We start from the raw sequence: 19,232 nt of genomic DNA, 5'->3' as shown, positions 1-19,232 counted from the left end.
CTAATAATTGCACCAACAGTTGTTGCCTTCTCACCAAGCTGCTTGCCTATTGTCCTGTAGCCCATCCCAGCCTTGTGCAGGTCTACAATTTTATCCCTGATGTCCTTACACAGCTCTCTGGTCTTGGGCATTGTGGAGATGCTGGAGTCTGACTGATTGAGTGTGTGGACAGGTGTCTTTTATACAGGTAACGAGTTCAAACAGGTGCAGTTAATACAGGTAATGAGTGGAGAACTGGAGGGCTTCTTAAAGAAGTAACATGTCTGTGAGAGCCAAAATTCTTACTGGTTGATAGATGATCAAATACTTATTTCACACAATAAAATGGAAATTAATTATTTAATAATCATACAATGTATTTTTCTGGATTTTTGTTTTAGATTCCATCACTCACAGCTGAAGAGTACCTATGATAAAAATTACAGTCTTCTACATGCTTTGCAAGTGGGAAAACCTGAAAAATCAGCAGTGTATCAAATACTTGTTCTCCCCACTGTATGCAGGGGTGCAACTACATACTTTCTGAGGTGGATGCAAACATATTATCGGCGCCCCCCCCCCCCCCCCCCCCCCAAAAAAAAAAAAAACCCACCCCTTAACTTAAAGTGGCTGAAAAAAATTAAAATTAAAATCAAATATTTAAGCAGGCAAGCTAAAATAAGGAACTTTATAAACAGAATACAAATTAAATTGTAAGAGCAAAAAAACAAGCAATGAGGATTTAATTAAGAAGAAATAAAATAATTCAGAATAAACTGATAAGTGGACAGGCTAAAATGTAATGCAATAAAATAGAGATTAATAAATAGAATAATAAAATATAAGCACAAAGAAAGAGGGTTAAAACACCAAGTTTATATAAAAAAGTAAATTATGGAAATAAAATAAACAGTAAAACAGAAGACAGAATAAATAAAAGGAAGAAATAAATGAAATAAAAAGGTAAAAGGCGAAAAGTATGGAATAAAATAAATAAAAAGGTAAAACAGAAAATTAAATAAATAAAAGGACAAAATAAATAAAAATGTAAAGGAAAACTCAACTAAAACAGTTTCAGGCGGAATGTGTCTGAATGTGGCTAGAAACTAAGAGTTTGAGATGATTTAGTGACACCAGCGAGCTGAGCTTTAGACCAGGCCGCCACGGTTAGGATATTAGCTAGAATGTTGACTAGCTAGGTTAGCTAGCTAAACAGGCTACTATAAAGAGCTATGGCTTGACTAATGTCACTCGTTTTGAAGTTAAACCGAGAAAATAACCAGTTCAGGGTTAATCAGGTCGTAGCTGGAGAACCAAGTTTAGCTTTAATGTTAGCTTGCTGCCTCACTGCTATCATTCATCTGGCTGGCTGGGTAATATTAATATGGCTAGCCTTAGCTAGCACAGTAACATACATCTTAAAACTGAAAAGGCGATCTCTTCTGATTGTGTGAATCTATTCACGGTGAAGTACGGGATCTTTGGGGAAACTATGGAAGGTTCGACCTCTATTAGATTCCTTTATTTTTGAATAAGTGCATTTGGGAACGCAGCAGTGAGGCAGCTTTGCTAGAACCCAGTGGTCCCACGCTACTTTCGTACCCTACAGTCTCGTTTTGGTAGACAAAGGTGACGTAGGTGAATAAAGCGTATAAACTGACCAACCTGCTGTCTTTCAACCACTTTGAGAAGCTTTTCTTCATCCCTACAACATCTATTTCTCTCTCCCTCTTCCATTTTCTGTTTTGTTTTCTGTTTTGAAAGAAAAAAAAAAAACACACGCCTTAACGGGTTCCCTATGGGGCGCGTTCTCAAGCGCCTGTGTTTGGGAGCAAATGACAGGAGGGTAGGGGACGGAGTGGATGGGCGCCTGATTAGTGCTGTGCTGTTTTTTGATGTGTATTATCATACTTGAACAAACAGCTCTTACAGAAAATGCAGACTAGAAATAATTTTCCGGCGCCCCTCTAGTGCAGCGCCCATATGCGCCGCATACGCTGCATACCCCCTTTTTGCGCCACTGTATGTATGTATGTATGTATGTATATATATATTCATATAAATGAAACGCATTAATAAACTACTTTACAAAGGATAACAAAAGAAATGAGGGAAAAATAATGAAACTGGGCTGTGAGTGGAAAATGAGTGATGAAAAAAGTTGTAACCCAACACAGACTCGATCAGAATGTTTGTAAACCACTCAGTTGGCTGTAACTAACTTCCGGGTGAATGACTCAACCTGTAAACATAGAAACAGATCAGTTTACAGCACAAGTCACAATAAATACAAACAGCACACAAAAAAAGGCAATAGAGGTACAGTATTTTTGAGGCAGCAACGTCAAATATACTCAAGTACATCAAGGATTTTACTTCAGGTTTTCCAGTTTTCAGAAGCAGGTAGAGCTGCTCTTAATCCCACTGAGGGATCATCTGTGTTGGCCAACATTTGCAGCTGAAGCTAACAACAATCTTTATTCTTCCAGATGAAAACACTATAATATTACTAATAAGAGCACCGTAGGCTGTTATGCTGATGGCTATTTTTAGAATTATTACTTTGGAGAGAGATATAAGGAGCCCATTTACACTTGAAATCTGGGGATGTTTCCAGTTCAGCGTTTAATACATCATTAAAATATCCAGTGTTTTCATCTATGGAATAAAAAAAGGGGCAACAGTTCCAGTTTCATGTGTTTTGATCATGATAACTGCTGTACTTTAATAAACTATGATAAAGGCTGATAAAATTAGGTACTAAGTAACTTTGTAAATGGTATCAGAAAATTATACGGTAGCCTAACATGGTGAGTGAAGCTGTGGAACACTCATGGAACACTCAACAAAGAAAGTGGTGGTGATGGCCCACATTAGCCATTAAAATCTCCTGAACAAATACCATGTTAAATATGCTGTATTTAAATTATGAGATTACAGCACCACAACACACAGCATTATTGCTGCTAATCCCCATGACCAGAGTAACATAACCAGGACATTGCTGCCAGAGGAACTGCTGACTGAGATTGACATCACTCTGAGGGAATACATCACATTAGTCATATAAAAGATAAAACATTTCTTGCTTTTCCCCTTCCAAAACTTGTTGCTCATCACTTTTGAGAAATAAAGTCATTAAGTATAAAGGGTCACAAAAGTCACTAAGTCTAGCTGCTCTGGCACTTACTATATAGGTGCACTTTGTAGTTCTACAGTTACAGACTGTAGTCCATCTGTTTCTCTGATACTTTGTTAGCCCCCTTTTACCCTGTTCTTCAGTGGTCAGGACCCCCATGGACCCCACAGAGCAAGTACTATTTGGGTGGTGGATCATTCTCAGCACTGCAGTAACACTGATCTGGTGGTGGTGTGTTAGTCTGTGTTGTGCTGGTCTAAGTGGATCAGAAATAGCAGTGCTGCTGGAGTTTTAAACACTGTGTCCACTCACTGTCCACTCTATTAGACACTCCTACCTTGTCAGTCCACCTTGAGATGTAAAGTGAGACACGATAGCTCATCTGCTGCTGCCCAGGTTGTGTTGGTCTTCCTCTGGACCTTCACCAGTGGTTACAGGATGCAGCTCACAGGATGCTGTTGGCTGGATAGTTTTGGTTGGTGGACTATTCTCAGTCCAGCAGTGACACTGAGGTGTTTAAAAACTCCAGCAGCACTGCTGTGTCTGATCCACTAAGGCCAGCGCAACACACACTAACATACCACCACCACGTCAGTGTTACTGCAGTGCTGAGAATGATCCACCACCCAAATAGTACCTGCTCTGTGAGGCTCCATGGGTTTGTTGTTTTGAGGTAAAAGTGATTTGTCCAATTATACTAACTTCATCTATAATGTTATATGCAAATACTGAAAATATCCTGATATGAACTCTCCCAGAAGTGCCTCCACAATATGACCCTTTGATACACCTCAGCAGCTGCCCTTATGCTAAAGTAACACCCTGTTGCCAGAGGGGCTGTGTTGATGAGAATTAAGCTCATCCTTAAACAAACCTTTCTTTGTTTTTACTGTAGAAGAAACTTCTTCTGTATTAGCTCTGTAATAGGACAGGTAACAGCATGAGCAAGATACACTCCTACACATGAACGGCCGTATGTTGTCATCTTGCAGGTGCAAGTCTGGGCTGTTGTGTAATTGATGTGTTTGCTTAGGCTTCAATTATACAGATTATCCTGATAAGCAGCTAGTATGTTTGACAGGATGCATTGGCTGGCAGGACATTTAAAACCACTAAATGGTTTGTTTATACAGTTCCTTCATCAAAATACGTGGAGTTGCCAGTTTATAGACGCCTGAATTTGTGTCGCGATTTTATAATCACTGTCATACCCATATTAGAAGCAGATTTCTTTATGAGAATAACAAAAATGTAGATTCAAAAATTGCTGTTAGTTCACCATTCCAAAGCTGATATAAACCTTTTTCTTCCAAATCCCTGTATCATCTGAAATGGTAGGTCATTAGGAGTCAAAATGCTGAAAAATTTATGCTGCCCACTGAATTGATATCACAACACTGGAAAGCTCACCAAAATAGCCCATATAAACCAGCAAGCTTTATTCAATGTGATGGTACACTGTGGATCAGATAAAGCAGTGCTGCTGGAGTGTTTAAACACCTCAGTGTCACTGCTGGACTGTGAATAGTCCACCAACCAAAAATATCCAGCCAACAGCGTCCTGTGGACAGCGTCCTGTGACCAATGATGAAGGACCAGAGGATGACAAGCACAAACTGTGCACCAGCAAATGAGCTATCGTCTCTGACTTTACATATATAAGGTGCATTGACAAGGTATTAGTGTGTAATAGAGTGGACAGTGAGTGGACATAGTGCTTAAAGAGCAGAGGTGGACAAAGTACACAAATCATGTACTTGAGTTAAAGTAGACATGTCCAAGGTAAAATATTACTCCCGTAAAAGTAGAAGTCCTTACTCTAGACCTCAACTTGAGTAAAAGTACAAAAGTATTTAGCTTCAAATGTACTTAAGTATTGAAAGTAAAAATACTAAAAGATTAATTATGGCTCTGATGTCCTGTTATCATTTTTATAACAAGACTCGCTTCTCGAACTAGTTTTAGGTGAAAATACTCCAGTGTCTTTCTTGGTAAATCAGTCTTTTAATAGAACGTCATTAATTAGTGATGCTGACGTCTATTAAAATGATCATAAGCACAAAACACTGAAGGTAAACAGTTTCCATCAGGGAGAACCGAGTGGCTCTGAAATCACTGTTTACACACAAGCAAAGTTTCAGTTTAAGATGAATAAAAACTTGTTTTAAACTCAGATTCACAAAGAAGTTTTCCTTTACTGTATTGATCTGTAGGTCTCTGTTCATAAACATAAACTAACTGAAACTAATTTAGTGTACGTGTTTGTATGAATTCAGAAAACAAGAAACGCGTCAGTCACGACTGCATATGTGGACATATTTCTATATTGTGGTCTATTTACACAAAGTTAGGTTAGTTCATCATTTAGGTGACGTATGTGCTCCCAAATCTTACGCTGACGTTGAACCGTGTGCTGCACTGGGTCGGTATGTCCAACAGGTCAAAACAAGCTCAGAACAAAGTGACCGCTGTGCCCTGATTGGTGCTCTGGCTTTGCACTTCTTTTCTTTTAACATGTGTTTATACACACAAAAACCAAAAGGAATGACAGATTTCTCAAAATACAGTGAAGTATTTGACTTTGAAATGTAGTGGAATGAAAGTAAAAAGTTGCCCAAAATGGAAATACTTAAGTACAGATTCAATCTGCTGGACATGCTAACCAGCTAACTAGCAATTGCAAACAGCTATAGCACTAGCATTTTTCCAATCCAGGGAAGGGCTACAGCAATGCTGAGGTGAAATTGTCTTCCAAGCATAAAATACCCTCTTAACAGTGTTAATGTGGTCAGATATGACCACTACTGAAGGGCTATAAGGAGGTAACACAAACCAAGCTACCGTTTCTGCACACCCAGTGAACCAACAAGGTGTTTCTAATAAAGTGGCTAGTAAATGTTCATGATCTGATTTTTTTCTCCATGTGCAGGAGAAGAAACAGTGGAGACAAGATCTCATTTAGAGCATTTCTATACTCTGGATTAAGGTTAACAGTCCAAGATTAAGTCCAAGTTAATGCTAAATGCTAAAAGTGGAGCTTTAATTGACTCAGCTGTAAAAGCCATATTAGGTTCATGACTGCACAAATGCTGTTTAAATATAACACTTGGATATTTTATTAGTATTAGTTTTATTATTAATAGTATTAATAATATTGCCAGTATTAAAGGAGAACTCTCATTTTTGTTCAACTTTTTTGCTTAACATGCAAAGTCACAGAGTGTTTTGGAGTGAAATGCTCCATCCTAGAGAAACTTACAGGTCAGAGTTGTTCACAGTGGTGATGGCTTTTCACAATGAAATGTACCATCAATTATATGGTTGCTATTGGAAAAAAGCCCTTTTTCCAAAAAAAGTATAACCCAAGAAAATGAAAAAAAATGTTATTAATTTTTAGTGTCTTAATGCAGCAAGATTTTGGAGCATTTTTATGGTGCAATTTCCTGTGAAATTCTGACCCAAATAAAGAGCCGCTGCCATTTTCAAATGATGTCAGCTTCTGTTCCAACAGCAACACTATTTTTTGACATTAGGAGGCTGAAATGAAGGCACAACTGTTGAGTTCTGATATTGCTTGAACACTTTATTTGAATATGTAATATGAATAGCTGTATACAGAAACAAGATAAAGGCGGTTTATACATGAGAACACTGAGAGTACATGCGGTTCAGTCTAGACGAAACCACTGACTGGTGCACAGGTCTCATCACGTTCTATAATGTATAACCGTAGCATATGGAATCTATATTAATATACTAAGTTGTTCCCTGAAACCATCGTCAAGCTCATTCAGACAGCTTTATGAGTTGCATAGGTTAGCTTTGATACATAGTTTGAAAATCTCACCACATGGCATTAGAAAAAAAAGCAGTTAAGATGCACACAATACCTTGAATGCTCCTGATCGTGATGTAATAGCCTATAGGAAATGGCTCATACACAGCATTGAGTAATCTAAAGATTTCTCATCAATTTAAGGTGCCTAATCCACACAGCAACAAAGTCACACACATTTTACGAGATAGATAAAAATATATAAAGTAAAAAATAGCGTTTTGATGTTTTGTTCACCCGTGTCTGGAATATGCACCAGGCTAAGAGCTCTGAAGTACAAACAATAGAGCCGGCAGTATCCTTTGTATATACTATGTATGACCTTAAACAGTTGGGTGTATGTCTCAGCACCACTAGAAGCCCAATTTGTGCCGTGGGCCAATCACATTCAAGAACAAAGAAACATAGTTTAGATGTTCAGCAGCTAGTTTACTGGTCACCTCACTGGGTTGGTCAAAAAGACGTCGTTTAGGTACAAAATGTTTCCTTTTGAAATGCTGCCGGCTTCAGGCTGTTTACACCTTGCATTATGTCTTATGTTTTTCAAGTGTGGATGTCCTTCTTCACGTTTCCCTACAATGCATCCTCAGTGAGACCAGATGAGATGTCCTAAAACTTTACCATGTAAAAAGCGCCTAACGTCATTTTGCCTAATTTTTTTTTTAATTGAAAGAAAATACAAAACCAAATATAAAGGCCAGAAAAAAATATTCCGCATTGTAAAGTTTGCATGTTTAGCCAATTAACTCACTGTGGCTAACCTGGCCAAAAACAGGGTTGTCACTTGTCCAAGATTCCTGGATCATCCTGGATTTTGGTCGTCTGTCCAGGAAAAAGTTCCTGGACACAAAATGTCCTGGAATCTAGGTGCTTTCATGTTTTTAAATAACTTCTGCTTAATTTTACACTCAAAGTAACAACAATTGTTAAGGAAAAGTGCCTGACGTGTTTAGGCACCAGGCAGCCCTGAACTGCCATAGCGGAGAAGATTAGGTGCTGTAACTGAACAACAATCAAGCCACTGATTGAATCTCACAGGGCTGAGGTTGCAATGCAACCATATATAATTCAGATTAAATAATTTTTGCTGTTCATCCTCCTTTTATGCTACAAGTGGCCATTGGAAGTGGCCCTTGGAAGTGAAAGTATTGAAACAGTACATTGGTTTTGGGATACGGAAGAAAAGCAGTCGGATCATCTCCTGCTGTTTGCATTCAAAACACGGTTCAACATGGACTACAAAGTCGCAGGATGGCATCAGTCTCACACACATCAAACCTGTGGGTTTTGTAGTTCAATTGTAGCTTAGCCTCTACAGTACAGAGTGGTTCAAAAAGACTCATCTGATTTCAAAGCGCCATATTTTTACATTCATGAGGTGCCTAGGAACCAATCACAATCCAGTTGGAAGAGGGGGGGTCATAGAGTTTCTGACTGACTGTCACTCTGGCAGTGAACCTCTATCAGCTCAGAGCATTTGTCGTTGGGACCAACTGTTCCAAGAAAAAGGTCACCAGCATCACTGGATCTCATGCCTGTGACTGTCCGTTCACCTGGAGGAGGTTCATTCTGAGCACTTGTACAATTACATAATAAACTTTATGCTCAACTAAATTATTTATAGCTTACTGCATTCTGCATACTATGTTCTACTGTATAATGATTTACAAGTGAAATAAATCATTTTGAAATTGGATGAATTTTGAATCACCCCGTATTGTCACTCAGCAAAATGTTCCACATTAATGAAATGATTTTTAAGGCTCCCTACAGCGAAATGAATGGAGATTTACAATATTTAGAATGCAACCAGCAGATGGCCTAAAATAAGTCTGCACTTTACCTCCAACCTCATATATCCTCCATATTCCTAGATTTTGGTGAAAATCTGAAGTTGATCATGCAAGGTGTAAAGGTGTAAACAGCCTCGATGTATACAGTACTGTCATTCACGCTCTGCTTGAAGAAAGCTGTTTTAAATCACAGACATTCATGACTTCTGAGTGCAATTTCTGCAGATTCTGGTAGCTTACATTACAAAATCTGCTCCCTGACCCCAAACAATTAACATTAAATTACAAAGCATTTATTGTATATTACTTTATAATCTGATTCCTTTCTGATATAAAATGATAAAGTGGAGACAAAACTGAGACAATGATTAAAAGTCTGGCAGGTTTGTGCCACAGCTTTTTTGGCTGGACAGCTACCAGAATGTTCATGGTTAGCTGTAAATGTTTCAGAAGCTAGAAAGCAGGAATGTAGTTCACTGCTAATTGTTCACTGCAGCCTCTTTTCCACTGTAGGGCTGAGAAGTTACACTGTGCCATTCTGGACCAGAGCAGACTGGAAAGATGCTAAATCAAGAGGAGAACCGCACTGATGACAGTGAGTCAGTGACAGTATCACGGGAACGTAATAACACTGCTGTAGGTAATAATCTTGTAGTCACTCCTCATTCTGTTGACTATATAGAGGATTTTTGGACTGTTCTTAGTTTTGAAATGGCAGATGTAGCATCACAACAGTAGCGTGAAGTGATGTAGGTTTAGCCATACTGTGGATCAGGGATATACATTCTGATTTCAATATTCAAGTATCCATATGAGAGAAATTCAGCACAGTTCAGTCATTGAGATGTAAACAAAGTCATTCACGCTGGTTTGATGTGAAATAGTGAAAACATGAGGACATGAAAAAGCAAAATGTTTGCTTTGGGGTTTATTTTAACATTTTTAATGAGTTTTAGGCCAAACTATTATCTTAAAACTATTGTAAAATGAAGTCTCAGGCTTTAGGTAGTGCATTCAAAAGCATTTAGAGGTAGCTTTTACAACCGTTAAAATGCTTCAGATGTTCGGTTCCTATCGCTACCACTGTGAACAACTGTGACGTTTCTTTTCAATGGAGCATTTCACATCAAACTGTTTTTAATGACTTTGTTTACATCTCAGCCACTTAATTTCACAGAAATTTCTCATTTAATGCCCAGATATTCAGTTAAGTGCACTTGGAAAAAATCCTCCTATGTCTTTGTAGTCTTATCACATGAGATAAGGACTTTTATGTCCATCTCCAATCTACTGTACCAGACATGACGACAGCCTGTGGTACTGGATTTGGAACTGGTTATTTCCATCATTGTATAACTCTTGCTAATGTCACTATATATCACATCACAAATTATGAATAGGTGTCCAGTAATGTTGGGGTATATTACCCAACACTTCAAAAACAGCACCAGTGAAAAGTCACTGTTTGTCAAATCTAGTCTAAGGCCCAATGCCATTTCACCCCTCACTCCTACCACTCAGTCCTTAGCTTTCTGTTTTGCACGTTCACGTCTAGGTTTAGGGTGTCCCAATTCTCGTTGAGATAGAGGGGTTGGGCGAAGAATTAAGGCTACATGACCCTGCAAATGGAGGTTTTTCAGAGACACTCCAAATGCAGTGTTATGAGCAAAAAAGAAAACTGGCAAGACGGAGCACAAGAGACCAAAGCAACCCACAAATGTGAGAATTTTCTCTGTTAAAAAGTTACAATAACCACTGTATTTTCTTAGTTTAATATTGTTTCAGTATATTATCGTCGCTTTCTTCATAACAAGCAGAAAAGATCACTAAATGCCTTCTAATGTCTCTGTAGCTAGCTAGCTAACTTTCTCGTTTCACCTTAAATAGTCCAGCAGTTCTGATGCCTGAAGCGCCAGAATGTAACTGCTGCAACATTTAAGGTAGAACAGGAAAATTTGAACAAGAAGCTGGTGAATATCTGATTTTAGCTTCGTATCATCAATGAATTAGCATTGGACGATAATAAATAATTGCACCTCTTTGAAGGCAAATGCCCTAAATCTAACTAAAGCCCAGCAGTGAGGAGCTGAACTTTTCTCGAGTGCTAGTAGCCACTTAATGAGGTAATGTTTTGTTTTTTTGAGGGTCCCATTTCATAGGGCAAGATTTCAACCACTACCCCTTGTAACTCAGTTTCAAGGGGTTAGGATGACACTCAAAAACAAGGGGTAGGGGCAAAAAGAAGAAATGTGATTGGGCCTTGGTCTCAGGGCTTGAGTAGCAGAAGCTGCTTCAGATGAGCTAATGAGCTAATGCTAACACTGGAGTGGAGACCATACCAATGCAATGGTAGATGGTGATGACTTGTGGACTTCTACACTAGCTTTTCTCTCATCAGTCGATCTGCCAATATGTTAGTTTGTCGAGGTCACTGACAACAGAGGAATATCTTTTTTACTATTTTTGGTGTTAGCTAACAGAAGCTAGCGTTGTTAGCTTAGTTGTAGTCGCCATCTCGGCCTTCTCAATCACATTCTTAGCAACATGTCCTTGGCAATGCAGTAGTAGCAAAATACACCGTAATGGCCTACATACTAAATTTAAATTCAGCTTTACATTCTTGTTCAGACTTAGCGGCCGCAGAATGCCACTTTCTGTGATCTACAGTGGAAAAGAGGCTTTAGAATATGTCCCGAATGCTAAGCATTATAGCATGTACGGTTACTTTGACAAAGGCTCAAGATGGTGTGAAGTGGGGTTGTCAGGCCGTTAACGTCAGCCAAAGGCTCATATTTGCTCTGTTTGTTTTTCGTCCAGAGGTAGGTCCTGCCTAACTCCAGCGCAGGGAAGAGGCAGTGGTCCAGTGGCCCGACTTCTAGAGAGTTTCCACAGGATGTCACATCGGTGTCATTCACCTCCAGCGGGTCCTTCAGCACGATATAGCGCCCATTCTCCTTCACTGCTACACTCGCCACCGTTCCTAACAGCACTGGAAACACAGGCAGCAATGAATGCATATTAATTAAACATCTGACCAGTAAATTTACCACTGACTGTAACACCAGTGACAAAACTGCAAAAGGCTGATCTTCTCTGAAATATAGTCAACTGCTACTGTAGTTTCAAAGTTGAAAATGACAAGATTTTACTATCAACATGAAATTATATTTGTATATTTTAGTTTGAATTCAAATATTTAAGTAATTTAATCAGTCTATAGTTAAAAGACAATATTTGAATGGTTTTGAAATAATTCAATTATATTTAATTATACATGTAATTAAATAAATTATTTTTGTATATGTGTATAAGTTAAATGGTATTCAAATAATTAAATCATTCTGTACTGAAAAGACAATAATTTTATTATTGTCCGTTGACTTTTGAAAAACAAGCACCAAAATTGTGGACCTAAAAATCATACTTTTATTTCATAGATAATTATTGCATTTTCGTAGTATTGTATTGTGTTTTTCACACAAAGCATAATTAAACAACGTTGTAATTCAATTTTTATTCTTTTCTACTTTTCTGTCAGATTTTTGTCCGTCAACTCATACCACGGTTTTCGAGATATGTATACAGCATTTTGATCCGATGGTTTTCATACAATCTTTGTTAAGTTATGATTTTTTTTCCCATAGGGATGAATGGGATGAGTGTACTTCTGCTTGCCCGAAATGCTATTGCATGGAATATCTCAGGGCAGGCCACTGAACATGAATTCAATGTTCTGATGTTTGTCATTTTTTGCCATCCCTCATTTCTCCCATAGTCTCAAACTGAAACAATCGTTGCATGATAAGTACCTGTCTTATTGCAGATGTCAGACTGGCTGTATTCCGACATGTTGCGAATAAGCTTTGACTCTGCCAGAAGAGAAGAAAGGCTGATTATTCAGACAATAATACGACCGTTGATGCAACACACAAATGATTCAGTTTGCTCAGCTGACAAAATCACTCAGTGTGACATCCAGGTGAAAAGAGTCACATAGTTAATTGAGAAACATACAAACAAGATGATGCAATTACATCTTGTCCCCATGCTGTTATCATTTCAGACAAAAAACAACAATAAAAGCTGCCCATGTGTCTCCTGTATGTCTACTCAAGAAGGTAAGTTAATTCATACCGTTCCTCTTTGTGCCATGTGTCGGCTTAGGAATGAGCTGTCCAGCACAGCAGCTCCACAGCGACATACTGTAGTACCAGTGACCACAACAGGAATGGCCAGGCTGGGCCTTATAGACCAGAGTTTTCTCTGCTGAGTGGCAGCACTGTTGCTCCGTCTTATTGGTCAGCAATACAGGACCACAGCACTCCGCCTCTTCTTTGTTCTTCAGGTTCGTCAGGTCATGGAGGTGGCCTGAACAGCACATTTGTGTACCAGAGCTGGCGTTGTAAGCATGAGAGCCACAGCAGGTCATGTCCGCTTTCCCTTTATGGCTGAGAACAGAGAAAAAGCATTTGGTAGTGGGCTTGAATTATGTCTAAAAATAATTGGCACATTTTCCTGTTAAAAAATTGGTTATTTATTGTATGAGCCTTTTGGGGCAGTCATGGGCTGGAGATTAGGGAACTAGTCCTGTGATTGGAAGGTTGCTGGTTTGATCCCCTGAGCCATCCCTCAACTGCTCCCCAGGCGCCACGGATAGGGCTGCCTACCGCTCTGGGCAAGTGTACTCACTGCCCCCTAATATGTGTGCATTCACTAGTGTGTATGTGGTGTTTCACTACACGGATGGGTTAAAATGCGGAGGTGAAATTTCCCTGTTGTGGATTAATAAGGGTCTCTTAATCTCATAATGGAGAAGAAGGCCTCAATTTAGCATGATTCTTGCAAAGAAACAAAGATGATGCCTTTAATGTTTTGGTCAAATTGACCTTTTGACCTTGGTATAGTGAGCTGTAAACAAATGAGTCAGAACAAGTGACAAACAGTTTGAATTCAGTCATGAATCATGAGTCATGAGCACTTCAACTTAAAAACTTAAATCACTACACACTGTAGAATACAGACAAATTGAAAATTTGATGATTTTAAGATTCTTTTGTCATGTAGTGCCCCCTAAAGGCAAAACTAGGTCACATTTTGCATGGTGACCAAATATTGTTTCACACAGCGACTGGTCTTATTATGTCCATAAACTAATTTATCAGGGTAAATCATGTCATAGAGAGCTGTATTTTTTATCTGTCTTCCTAGCAGTAATGTTACTGATAGAGCCTGGGTATTTAAACAAGCATTAAACAATATAAAGCGCAGTAAATTGTACTCCACTACAAAGCATTCATCAATGTGTCAACTGCCATATGGTCAACTGGCATTATGTCAACTGGCACAGACCCTAAACTCATCTGGTTTACGGTAGTTAGTCTATATTTAGAGTATGTTCTTACGTCGCTGACAGAACCCAAATTGTAACTGGATTTGACATGACCTGGAAACATGTTTATACAATGTCCTTGAGAAAGTTAAGGCTGAGCTAGGAAACAGTCGGCAGGTTAGCCTTAGGATATTACACTCACATTAGAGCTTCAAGGCTCTTTCATAAGCTGCGTTGATTATGCTCTTGGCAGTCCACTGCAACCATTCAAACCACAATGTTGGGCAAAACCAGTAGATTATAGAGTGTTAAATGCAATAAAGCTTATCAGCTAAAGAGGTTGAGGCTGTGTCTCTGTCACTGAAAAAACATTAACTTAGCACTTTCAAAAGGCTGTAACAATGTTTGGATTCCTCAAAAGCTCTTGACTAGAGATATAGTTCTACACTGTAGGGAGGGGCCTTTTGGTCAAATGTGATATTCAAACCTCTAAGACAATTTTTCAAAAACAGTGGAAAGTACACTCCTTCTGGAAGCGTGTGTTGGTCCTGGCAAATGCAACACCAAGTCCCAGTAAGACTTTGGGATGGGGGGAAATCAGAGTAAGCCAAGTGATCATGACTACTATGCTATTTCAGCAGAGATTTGACAGAACTGCCCAGGTGTGAGCAGTCTGAAACATATCAGTTGCGGGCAGGAGCGGGACAAAACATATTGGTTGCGGGTGGGTGCAGGACAAAACATATTGGTTGCGGGTGGGAGCCGGACAAATGATTCCAATTTTCTGTGGGAATGCGATGAAATCTTGTGGGAGAAGTTGTAAGCAGGCGGGAGTAGGAAAAAGGATTCAAACTGTCTGCGGGTGTGGGATGAAATCTTGCGGGAGAAGGCGGGAGCGGGCGGGAGCAGGATAAAGGATTTATATTGTCTGTGGGCGTGGGAAGAAATCTTGTGGGAGAAGGCGGGAGCGGGCGGGGGCGGGAAAAAGGATTCTAATTTTCTGCGGGAATGGGATGAAATCTTGCGGGAGCGGGTGGTAGCGGGACTGAAAAACAACCCTGCACAGACAGCAATTTTAGCTCATTTTGAGCAGCACCCAAAAATGCTAACCAGAACATGACTAGCAAACACAGCTTTGAACAGTTGTACATATATACAATTATAATATTTTTCACTAAAATGATTGCATGCAGGGGTGTGGCTAAAAGGTTAAGGTTAAGCCTATGGACTAAGACTCTTTCTGGTAGTGACATGAAAATGTGAAACAGGAAACAATCAGGTAAAAATATTATAAATCTTAAACTACACTTGAAATCAAAAAGCTCTTAAAAACACTGAAAAAGTATTATTTTAACAAATTGTAATTTAGAGATACCTCACAATAGAAAGTAGCTTATAAATTATGATTTTGTATATATTTAGCCTCTTACTATCTCAGCTGGGCTTGAATAGATCATGATATATATTCCCTGTAAATAGCTATAATCAGAATGCTGGATTGTGTTTTTTTTTTAATAATTATTTTACTGTGGGGCTGCAGTTTGAAGTAATCTAGTAGAATGGTGCACACAACAAGAACAAAAACAGTGGAAATGCTGTGTTTTTCTATATACTGTCTCATATTTGGTTGCCTAGAACAGAAATGAATGATTAGGAAGAATAAGATATGCACTAATGTGATGAGTGAGTAATGTCTGGAGCACTTTTGTGACAGTCACGTACAAGAGCGCATATTCATGCACAGCAGGCTCACAAAAGAAAGATTTATGTTGACTGAAAGCCATCGCAGCCCAGACTCAGACATTCTCTGAAGCCACCCATGTCTGTCTTAACAGACCATCTGGCTCGCTCTGCTGTGTATGCTCCAGACAGCAGGTAAGTGCCAGCAGACATTCCAAACATTAGAAGGCTTTTTCACACAGCTGGATCCCAAAGTGGAAAATAACATAACGACAATACAGTTCCTTCGACAGCACCTTCATGCAGCTGGGAGTCATCAGAGATTAAGAAGGCGAGGATCTGTCTGAACTTTGTCCTACTTAAGTAATAGGACACGTGTTTTCAGACTGATCAATACAGCCATTATGTTATTTGCATTCTATTGCTTTTATACTGCAGTTCTGCAAAATAAAAAAGCAAAGAAGCTCCAAAAATCCTATCACATGTAGTTTAATGTTTGCAATTCTGTCTTGCATTAGGAATAGAGCCATAAAAGTCTCTCAATATCAGGTTTAGCTGAACTTTTTCAGTAATCCATTGCCAGAATAACCTGTCATTCTGTTCCAACCAATCTATGAAGCGCTTGAGGCTAATTCCAATCTGTTTAGTTGTTTTTTCACAGCTGCCAGACAAATAGCTTGGTTAGGGTCAATATCAGGTTCAGTTCGATGTAGGTCACACTGTTCAGTATCTGCAGGCTAAATATGATCTTTCTGTATCATTTTTCTGTTTTTCTGTGTGCTGTAGTACAAACAAAAATAGGTCTGTGTAGAAAACTAAGTTGTTACTTAGCAACCGGCGCTCCATAGAATGCTACCTGTTGTACGACATAACAAAACAGGGAGGGGCCTTTTGGTCAAATGTGATATTCAAATCTCTAAGACATTATTTCAAAAACAGTGGAAATGCTGTGTTTTTCTATATACTGTCTCATATTTGGTTGCCTAGAACAGAAATGAATGATTAGGAAGAATAAGATATGCACTAATGTGATGAGTGAGTAATGTCTGGAGCACTTTTGCGACGGTCACGTACAAGAGCGCATATTCATGCACAGCAGGTGCACAAAAGAAAGATTTATGTTGACTGAAATCCATCGCAGCCCAGACTCAGACATTCTCTGAAGCCACCCATGTCTGGCTTAACAGACCATCTGGCTCGCTCTGCTGTGTATGCTCCAGACAGCAGGCAAGTGCCAGCAGACATTTCAAACATTAGAGGGCTTTTTCACACAGCTGGATCCCAAACTGGAAAATAACATAACAATACAGTTCCTTCAACAGCACCTTCATGCAGCTGGGAGTCATCAGAGATTAAGAAGGCGAGGATCTGTCTCAGTATAAATGCTGTGTTTTTCTATATACTGTATATACTATAACAACAAACAAACTTTGTTGTTTATACACACAGACATAAAATTATACTGTTTACTGTTTTTCACACAATGCTGCACTCTTATACACATGTTCAAACACAACGGAAGGGCAAGCTCAAGATTGACAAACAATAAAGGGTGCATAGAGGAGCAGCCTGGCCAAAGAAAGATGGACAAAAGGCAGATCACAAAAAGCTTAACATACTGACAAGGGCGTTTTCTAACACAAGGCCATCAAACAAGCTTGCCCTGGGGTAAAAATTCTCACAGAGGGCCCTTGTTAGGTCAGACCCCAGCTGTTTCCGCTGTTCACCCACACAGTCTCACAACAATGGCCCTGCCTCCTGAAAGTTCAGACGTCTAGCCCACTGACGGCAAAGCTGGCAGCCCACTGGGGCTCAAACAGAATATTACACAAAATGCCACTTTTCATCGCTCATTTTCACTCACTGTCCACTTCACTGGTTTGCCTTCCTTTCTTTCATTTTCATTTGTAAATTAGTTAAGCAAATCATTTTAATTTACCAGCAATTTACCAGCAACAATATTTTCAACAAAGTCATTTTATATTAGACCTAGTCATTCATTTGTTTCTCTCAGTTGTTTGTGACATTTTTTATGCAGAGATTATAAACTACCCTGATGGCAAGAGGTTAGTGGTCCACCATCTGATGGCAAAGCTGGTGGTCCGCTGGTGTTTCGCTCAGCTTTTTCCACACCAGTGGTTAAACACAGTATTAGACGAAATTCCACGTATCATCAATCATTTTCCATTTACCATCCAATTTCTTTGGTTAGCCTATATAAATTACTTTGGTAAATAAGTTTAATTTTAGCACATTGTCAGAAACAACATTTTCTATAAAAAAAAACAAAAAAAAAACTTCTACTAGAGTTTTCTATACTTTTCTCTAATTTGTTTGTGATATTTGAAGGAGGACAACAACAGTCAGCGGTGTGCCGACCTTATCAAGCCAGCGGACCGGTAAATGCTTGCTGTCCGGGTAGACATATAACAACCTGAGCAGTCCAGGTTGGACCAGCAGTGACACGAAGCCAGAGGGTGCTGATATTATCAAGCCAGCAGACTGTGTTTGCTAAGTGCTTGCTATCTGGGCTTATCTGTATTCAGAAGCAGAAAGTGCAACCGACTACTTGGACTGAACTCTGCAGGTGTGGAAAAAAAATCGCTGCAGAGATATTTAGACAACTGGAAGCATGTTTTCTGAAAAGAATGGAAGCTGTGATAAGGGCATAGGGTGGGCACACTATATACTGTAAAATCTGTTTTCTGTTAAATATAATGCTGAAAAATAAAGAAACTGTACTGGTCATGTGACAGTTGTTAATCGCCGTTTTGGCTGGAAATTAAACACAAGAAAGGTGGTCTCTGACTTTTGCACAGTTTTGTTTATATTATTGCAAATTACTCTTCCCATCTGTCTAATCTGCAGAGACCCAATCACTATCATTAGAACACAAACACAAACAGCAAATGTAGCCTCCTTAACCTCCCAGTCTACCGTCTCATATATATTGAATATCCCCTATATTCGGTCTTAATGTTGAGTTCCTGTACCTGTGTCCATTGCAGCAGATATCCTTATGGGGGTCAAAGGTGTTCTTCCCACAGCACTGCTGGCCTGCTGGTAGGTGCGCATGCTTCTGGCAGACGGTGCAGTTGTGCGGAGAGTACGGTACATTCCCAGCGCATATAGAGCCGGCCGGCTGGCCGCGGTAGAGCTGTCCATCGCAACAAAGCACTCCCTCTTCTGACAGTTCATATGGTTTTTCACCACAACACTGCAAAACAGACACACCTCAGCACAGTGGTTCTCAAACTGGTTCTTAGGGCTCGACTAGATGGTTTTTGCTAGATTCCAACTCACAACACATTGGTCTAAGTGACCCCGAGAACCAGTTTGAGAGTCAATCCCTTAGTAAACCAATGACCAGAAAGAGGAGGGCCAATTTTCCCATTTTGTAGAACTGCTGCACTCATCATTTAATCTAGCTACCGTTTTTGTGATTTGTAGTGCAGCTCAGGAAACAATAATGTGGAA

The 19,232-nt window shown here is 39.4% G+C and overlaps 1 protein-coding gene across 2 annotated transcripts in view; it reads right to left on the bottom strand.

Annotated features, from left to right (window-relative positions):
- Positions 1–6,675: 6,675 nt before the first annotated feature.
- The window catches only part of LOC108429898 (progranulin-like), a 35,002-nt gene continuing 22,445 nt past the window's right edge, over positions 6,676–19,232 (bottom strand). For both annotated transcript variants that reach the window (XM_017701968.2, XM_017701969.2), the window contains 4 exons: positions 18,749–18,972; positions 12,881–13,194; positions 12,556–12,615; positions 6,676–11,735 (listed from right to left, as the gene is read on the bottom strand). In XM_017701968.2, the coding sequence (XP_017557457.1) occupies positions 11,446–11,735; positions 12,556–12,615; positions 12,881–13,194; positions 18,749–18,972 (888 nt within the window). In that variant the 3' untranslated portion in view covers positions 6,676–11,445. The remainder of the gene's footprint in view (positions 11,736–12,555; positions 12,616–12,880; positions 13,195–18,748; positions 18,973–19,232) is intronic.

This window comes from Pygocentrus nattereri, chromosome 7, assembly GCF_015220715.1.
Source record: "Pygocentrus nattereri isolate fPygNat1 chromosome 7, fPygNat1.pri, whole genome shotgun sequence".
Taxonomy (NCBI): Eukaryota; Metazoa; Chordata; class Actinopteri; order Characiformes; family Serrasalmidae; genus Pygocentrus; species Pygocentrus nattereri.
Note: the sequence above shows the minus strand (reverse complement) of the source record. Positions and strands in the feature narration are given on the sequence as shown.